Raw genomic sequence first — 8,397 nt, forward strand, 5'->3', positions numbered from 1 at the left:
TGCAGGTGCTAAGTAAACATGTAATGAATGAATAAAGGATCTTAAGCATTCCTTTCAGCTTTGTAAAAAGCTTTCTGAAAATTTTCCTACTGTGGTTTTCGGGGAGGGAGTGACTTTCCTCCATTAAACTGCTCAAACTTCAGACTTCTGGAACAATCTAGAAAGAGGGCGGGATTTGACTTCCCCCTGCTGCTGGCCAGAACTCTTATGAGATTCAGAAAATGATGCTTTCCATTTTTGTCTCCAGTGGAGGTTTTCATCCTCCTGTTACTGCATGCTTTTTAATACTTCCTCATGGCTTTGGGCAGCTTCTGAAACTTCTCCTCTCCTGCCTCATAATGGTCTGAGAAGCTTCTCAATATTCAAGCCCAATGCTGGGTCTTGCTATCAGATGGGGCCCTCACATACAGTCAATGCATGGACCATGTCTGCGATGATTGCTGAATCACTTCACTTGGGCCAATCCCTGTGTGTTGGCATTACTTGCTAATGGCAGGTAAAAAAGTAATTCAGGGGAATATACAATAGTGACTCCCTTTTGTGAACATCTTCTGGAAGTGGGTCTCTCTAACTTCCCCTGCAACATATGCTATGACCGGCGGACCCTGGGCTTAGTGTATGCTATTGTTGATTAGCACCCTTTCTGGCTGATGGATGCACCTTGCTCCCTGTATTTCCTATCTACCTTCCCTGGACCACATTCAAGTTCAATGACTTTCAAAGATTCATACCCATCTGACCCTGGAGGAGGAGGTTTTGTGTAGCATGTGTATCTCTGTTCCCATTCAGTTCAGCCACTCTGGAGTGGCATCTGGAAATCTATGTCTTGACAGACATACCAAGTGATTCTGAGGCAGGCGTTCCCAGCAAGAGTCTTTATCTTTGTTCCCAAGAAAAAGAGCATCCTTGTTTTTTGCTCTGTTGTTACCCACACTTCCTTGTTGCCATGAACTTGGGTCACAAACTAGGTTTATGCTTTCAAAATGCAGAATGTTTTACAACTTCAGGTTGCTTCTATCAACTGCCCTAAATATTTCCTCACAGCCTTCCTTTCTCCCCTGCAGCACACTTGGAGATGAACAAGAAGAGTGGGTTTGCATGACTCTCTCTGGGAAGGAAGGAGGCAGAGTGGAAGGTGGAAGGGGGTTGGTTTCTCATCACTTCTTCATGTCAGCAGCATACTGGTTGCTAGGGAACTGGAGTGGGAATTCAAAGGTCAGGCTGCCATTGGTTATTGGTTTGAGCTCTGCTCATTGCCCCCCTTCTTCCTACGGTGAATTAGTTAAGGGCCCCTGGGCCCCTATCCCCTGCCAAGTATATTACCTTGGCGATAAGTAGTATAGAATTTCCAGAGATCCAAAGTACTATCACCTCCTCCTCTGCCTGGGACTTCTCACTGAGAGTAATTATCGTTATGGAGGTTGGGGGGGTGGTAGTAATGATCATATTCTCTGATACAGCCTGAGATCAAAGAATGAAAGAGAGTTCAGAAAGCTGAAATTACGGTTGTCCATTTTCTTCTATTCCAATCCCTCTTTGTTCTCCTTATTAAGGTCATCTAAACCTACAGAAGTACTGACTGGCTGGAGAAGCCAGTAGGGGAATGTGGTTATGAGAGTCATGAGTTGAAGCTGCTCATTTTTAATTCACTCATAGGAAATGCCTGACAGAGTAGCATTGAGATGGACATCAATAGACCATGGATATTTCCTGAGTGACTTTAGAGAAAATACCATTGGAACTATTGTGTCTCAGTCTCCTCATCTGTACACAGGATGGATAAATCAGACCACCCTATTGATTTCACTTAGACCTACGGCCTATGGTTCTGTTTTCTAAATGTTCCCTCTCTCTTGGATTTACCCTTAAATCCTCTCTCACCTCATCCCCATAGATCCAATCCATTAACAAATCCTATCAATTCTGGTTTCAGACTAGAGCAAAAACCTATCTCCATGGCCATCTTTATAAGTTCCATCTTTTCCCCCTTGGAGTGCTGTGAGAGCCTCTTGCTTAGTGTAAAATCTCACCTCTCCTGCTCTAATTCATTCTCCTAATAGCTCCCTGAGTGGTATTTTAGCACATGAATCAATTCTTCCCTTACTTAAAACTTCCAGTGGCTTTTCATTGAGCTCAGAGTAAAACCTCAAATCTATACCATAGCCACAGGATCTTACATGCCCTGGTCTCTGCCTACTTCTCTATACCATTTCTAATCACTGGCTGCTCCCCAGTCCCTGAAACAAGCTGGCTGTTTTCTACCTGAGGGCCTTTGCACGTAACTATTTATGTGTCTCTCTCCTATACAAGCCTACCTCCTTCTTAGCCATCAGCTCCAAAGAGAAACCTTTTTGGAACACCGTAAGTTCCTTAATTACTACTTCCTGTATTGTCAATTGCAACAGCAGGCTTATTTTATTCATAGCACATCACATTTTATACATTCCTGGTTGCTTGTTTAGCATCTGCCTCATATCACTATATTGAAGGCTCTTCGAATCAAACGTTTCCTCCCCCTTGCTACACTCATTATTGTATCTTCATAGTCTCATCATCTACTTCCATATCCTACACTCAGTAATGGCTGTTGAATGAATGCTCTTGGTCACAAGGAGGGGGGAAAGGTACAGAAAGTAACGTTGGGAAAAGTGAAAACAAATTTTCCTATGAAGATTTCTGTTCATTGCTAGTCTAGTCTCAAACTGTTCCTATGTATGGAAAAATGAATCCAAAGTAGTTATTTAAAAAATAAGTCTTTAGGCATAAGGAGTAGGCCCAACAAGTCAATTCATGGATGACATTTGTATTTCACCATCACCCTAAAGCAAACACAAAACAATAATCTGTAATTATAGTTAAACTGAATTTTAATTTGAATACTAAAATAGATCTTACAAAACTAATTTTTCACATAAACATTTGATAATGAGGGGTGATGAATCTTCAAAGAATGTCAGTAGAATTTTCTTGCATATATCAACAAATGTGCTAATAAGAGATTATTTTTATCTGCTCAGAGTGTTGGTACAGAAAACATTTACTTCAAGCACTGTGGCCAATCCTGCTGCTTAATCTATCCAACATCTATTTCCACCCCCTCCACTCTAGAGGTTAGAAAACCTAGATTTTTTTTTTCTTCTTCTCAGTCTCCCCTTGTATCTAGAAGGCCCATTGTCCACTGTTCTGGTCAGTGAGAGAAGCAGAGCTCTGAATAGGGTGGGGAATATCTTCTGAAGTTTCTATTATCCTGAATTAATCATTTTCCTGGAAATGATTGACAACACATTTTTTTTCTACTTGATGCTTGAACACAGACCTGGTATCTGGGAGCAGCAGCTATCTTGTGAATGTGAGAAGAAGATCAAATAGCATCATAAACTACTAATCCTGATTTCTCTGTATGAATGTGCATCAATGTCGAGATCACTTTTCTTATAATAGGCCTCTCTTTGATAACATTACTGTGGTCAGATCTTTTTGTTACTTGTAGAAAGCCACAGTGGCCAAATTTTGTTGACATTAGCTTGAGACAGGAACTTTGAAGAGATTAAAAAGAGATATTGCTGCTTATACATGAATGCTCAAAAACTCACTGGCATTAAACTGATTCCAGGTATATGCAATTCAGGTGGATCTTAATTCCCCAAATGTTAAATTAGCAATGGTAGTAATATATTATTTAAGAGCAATGAATTGATTTTTACTGGAAAGGATGTTCTTTAAAGGATGTTTGGCATATGCAAGCCCCTTAGAGGTATCTTTCACCATGGCAACCATGGTGTGTAACACAGGGCTGTGCAGATCAGAGCTTCCCAAAAATTTTGAGTCGACTTCATCAGAAAATGTTTAAGCTGCAAAACAATAATTTTATTGATGTACACTTGGTGGCTGGTGGTGTCTTAGCATCCTAACAATCTTGTGCAGTGAAAGAGTAGAAGGAAGTATCTTTGGCATGTATCTCTAAGAGCATTGTGACCCATATTCTGAATCCTGTGGGGCTTCTACATAAAGGCCCGGGAGTGCAGTGGGTTAAGCATGGGTTGGTAATCTCCAGATCAGCAGCTCACACCCACGACTGCTCTGTGGGAGAACGAGGAGGCTGTTGGCTTCCATAACAACTTGCCATCTTGAAAAGCCTATATAGGGTTGCTGTGAAATAGAACCAACTTGATGACAGTGAATTTAATTATTTACAGCATTTTGTTTATGTGGTTTATACAGACTCCTAAGCTCTGGGATGGGCGAGAGTGGGCCTTGTGAAGCAGAGGCCATCTCCAGTGGATAAACCTTCCCACTTGGCCTACCTCACTCCTGTATCTGCCAGACCCTTTCTCAAGTGGGCAAGTCATTCTTCTCAGTTCTTATGCGTAAGCGGCCCAGGAGTCTGGACCTCCAGAGAGAATCTCTTGTTATTCTGCTTTGCCTGTGGACTCCCCCAGAAGATAATCAGATAGATCAATAGCTTTCATAGAGGCTTGAGTACTGTTTTCTTTTAATGAGTTTCTTTCAAGTCCAATCTATAAATTTAGTATCATAAAAATTATTATTTGCTTTTTAGTGCCTCCTATGTGCTAGCTGGACATTCTGTTATGGGTTCCAAATATATTGATCTCATGCCAACTGTATAAGGCGACTCGAGTCTCATGCCAACTGTATAAGGCGACTGTATAGGAACTGTTTTCATCGCACCTATTTAAAGGAAAAAATAGGCACAGGGTGCAGTTGGCCTGTTAAAACTGGGGGAGGGGGAGGCTAGGGACCTTCCTACTCAATCACATCTTCACCTCAGTGGCAGGATCTAAGACATGCTAATGGAATCCTCAGCATTCCAGGAAGCACACTTTGAAAATTCTCCTTCATCCAGAAGTTCCAAACTCGAATACCTTCACAGGGAGCAGTTAAATTAAGACCGGAAGGAGGACTCTCAGGTGGAGGCTGTCACATGCGTGTGTTATCTACAGAGGGCAGCTGTCTCTGGTTTGCACACTCATCGCCAAACTCCGTGCAGCTCAAATAGAAGCGTGTCTGGGAGAGGGTTCAGCTTGTGGGACATTAGAATAGTTTGTGACTTTTGGAGGAGAGGAGGGGTCAGAGCATGAAGGTGCCCTTAAGAAGGAAGATACCCACTGACAAAATGAAGACCGGAGGAAAAACAAGCCCACACACAGATAGTGCTAAGCAATACCCTTCCCACGGTTTAGCCACTGGCTGGATTTATTTTTAAGCAAGTCAATCCCCTGCTGGGTTCTTTTTACTCCTCACCATGTGTTTGCCAGTATTGGCCAAGCATCCAGTCTGACACCTCCTCCCCCACATCCCTTCCCCCCTCCTGTAACTGTCCTCTAATTTAAAGATAAACACGATTTTTATGGTGAACAATGAAACCTCCTACATTACACAGCAGGCAAAAAGATTCCTGGGGAAAATTTGTTTGGAAGACATGACCCACGGTCACTGAGGAATTTTGATCCTCGCTGGCCTCCAGGGCAAAAAGTGGACCGGTGAGAAGGATACCACTGGTGTCTGTCTGGGAAGCCTTGGTATTCACACATGTATCCTCAGTAGGTGTGTGCAAACTTGTCCTGCATGTTTTAAAGACTCGGTGCTCTGCACGGGAAGACCTACTAGACACCGTGGGAGGAAGGGCAGCCAGGCTTATTTATCAGGCTCATTGGGGAAGAATTGTGGCACGAACAGTACACAATGTGGGAGAAAGAGCATTATCCATATAGACAGCAGACCAGTAAATGTGAGAATTAGCCTAGACTGGAAGTTTCAAATTTGCTTTTTCCTCCTTCTTTCTAATCTTCCTCCTTTCTTTCTTATTAGCTTCAAAATGATTTTTCAAAGGAAATCCTATTCACTAGTTCAACTTACACAATGCATAAACATAGACCTGTTACTCTAGTTGCATGTAAGGGTCTCTGGGGGTGTAGTGGGTTATGAATTGGGCTGATAACCACAAGGTCATCAGGTCAAATGCACCAGGTACTTTGTGGGAGAAACATGGAGCTTCAGGCTGCTATAAGAATTTACAGCCCTGAAAACCCAAAAGTTGGAGGGAGGGGGCAGGTTCTACTCTGTCCTAGTCCACCAGGAGTTGGAATCAACTCAATGGAAGTGAGTTTTCTAATTTCAGGTTGGGGTTTAAGCCCTACTGATCACTTCTAATACTTCTCTCAATGACAATAACTGAGAAAGCCCACTATGGAACTACAAGGTAAAAATTTTACTTCTATGGTTGACCTTAGAACAGAGAAAAGGAGAATCTTTGTCTCTTATAGATTGACAAACCAGTCTCAAATTAGTAACTCAGAGCGATGCATAGAGATGGAGTTGACGGTGCCTAACTCAGCGCTCTTTCACCATGCCAGAATTAGTGCAGGCTGGTGGTTTGAATACTGCCTCAGTTATCTGTAAGCATGTGACGTTGACAAGCTACTCAATCATATTTCCATGGACCCTCATTTATAAAAAAAAATGTTTTGCAACGTGAGGCTCAAATATGTTACTGGAAAGATGCAGTGGGATAATGCACGGAAAGGGCTTAGTGAAAGTTCCACTACACGGCTCTCATAATTTCTTTGTGCCTTCCCATTGCAGAACATCAATGCCATAGATATGTCTATTAATCTTAAATGCGTCAGCCGGCTGTGCCAGACACTGGATGAATCCAAATAATCGACAGCATGCAATGAACAGCGTACTTCAGAGCACAGTTTAAACAGTTAATGCAGTAATTGTTAAAAAAAAAAAAAGAAAAGAAAAATCCTGCTCTGGAAGTTTCCAGTATCTTCTCTTTCCAAGAAAAAATGTGGCATCTACTAAAGAGGTGGAGGAGAGATGACTGACCTGGGGGAAATGTCACATCCTTGCTGCATAAAGGCTCCCAGGGAGAACCACAAGCTGTTGAAGATCCCAAACTCATTGGACTGGTCGCTGGTTGTCTGGTCACGTCCTTCTTCAAACTCTTCGCTGTGCCATTCGTAGGGGCTGAAGCGGCTGACCAGGAAGAGGACAACACTCACTCCAATGTAGGCAAAAACGATGCACATCCAAATCTCATAAGCCAAGGGATCAAGGAAGGAGAAGACCCCGGGCTTGGACTTCTGTGGTTTTTTTATCATGATGGAAATTCCCAAACTCATAAATGGCTTGGAGAAGTCTATGACCTCTTCTCGGACCAAGGTGATGGTTAGAGGGGCCACGGCCACATCTGCTCGCTGGAAAAAAAGGAAAAAAGAGAAAGGCAGCTGAGCCCATGAGTCCATCAACTCTTCTCCTGCTCTTGCTCCTTTCTTCACAGTAGCTATTCTTTGAATCTTAGAGGGTGTGAGGGGGAAAGAAATTTAGCACATTTCTACCCTACTAAATAATCCTAATCCATTGTTGTCTAGCTCGCTATTTTCTACCACCTAAGTCCAAACCAAGCCCACTGCCCGGGAGTTGATTCCAACTCATAAGGACTCCACACAGGCTTTTCAAGGTGGTATATCTTTACAGGACCAGAGAGTCTCATCTTTCTCTTTTGGGTTTGAACCACCAACCTGTGGTTAGCAGTCCAACACTTACCTGAAATGGATTATTTCATAGGTTTATAGTCTCATTGTTAGACTTTTCTTCCTGATCTTGTGTTGGGGGCGGGGGTGGGGGGTGGGGCTGTTGTGAATATTTGTTGGTTTTGCCTGACTGGCAGTCTGGAGGGAGAACCAATCACTTTTGGACAATGCTCAGTCCTTCTGGTTTGAATGGGGTGATCCCCATGAGTTCTTGCACAGCAAATGACTCAGGCCTGGCCAATATGATTCTTTCAAGGATATGGATAGGACCCAAGTTGGTTGAGTGAAAATTTGCCCTGAAATTCAACTGGGAATTGTAGATCTTATCCCTGAAACAGTCAGTTGAGTCACCCAAACCTCAAGGCTGACTCCGAACTGTTTAAGAACATGTGTCAATATATGTCCATCTATCTTTAAGAGCATGAGCCAACTCCTCTGCTTGACTAAGTTTGATGTGGGTTTCTTTTACCTGCGAAAAGGGTTGTTCTGGATAGCAAGGTGGTGAAGTGAAATTTAACTCGATAAACATTTATTGAGAACTTATTAGGTGAAAACCTTAGGCTAGAAATTACAGATAAGCTATAGTCCCTGGACTTTAGGAATTACAAATAGAGGGGAGAGACTGATGCACACACAAACACAATTTTACTGTCTATAAAGTAGACTGACTATATGCTTTCTAAGAGCTAGAAAATACTACAGGAGAAGCAGGAGGGATGAATTCAGGAACTGCATCATGGACTAGGTGCCTTGCATGTTTTGTATTTGACCTCTGGCTACCCACTGAAAGATGGGCAGGATGGGTAGGACTTTGACAGGTCACTCTGGCAGAGAGAAA

At 42.6% G+C, this 8,397-nt stretch overlaps 1 protein-coding gene across 2 annotated transcripts in view; it reads right to left on the reverse strand.

Annotated features, from left to right (window-relative positions):
* The window catches only part of GRIA1 (glutamate ionotropic receptor AMPA type subunit 1), a 392,988-nt gene that overhangs the window by 108,323 nt on the left and 276,268 nt on the right, over positions 1-8,397 (reverse strand). For both annotated transcript variants that reach the window (XM_004696740.2, XM_004696739.2), the window contains exon 11: positions 6,853-7,223. In XM_004696740.2, the coding sequence (XP_004696797.1) occupies positions 6,853-7,223 (371 nt within the window). The remainder of the gene's footprint in view (positions 1-6,852; positions 7,224-8,397) is intronic.

The sequence above is a fragment of the Echinops telfairi genome, unplaced genomic scaffold (genome assembly GCF_000313985.2).
Source record: "Echinops telfairi isolate 266 unplaced genomic scaffold, ASM31398v2 ScPeMD7_7469;HRSCAF=8507_0, whole genome shotgun sequence".
Lineage (NCBI taxonomy): Eukaryota > Metazoa > Chordata > Mammalia > Afrosoricida > Tenrecidae > Echinops > Echinops telfairi.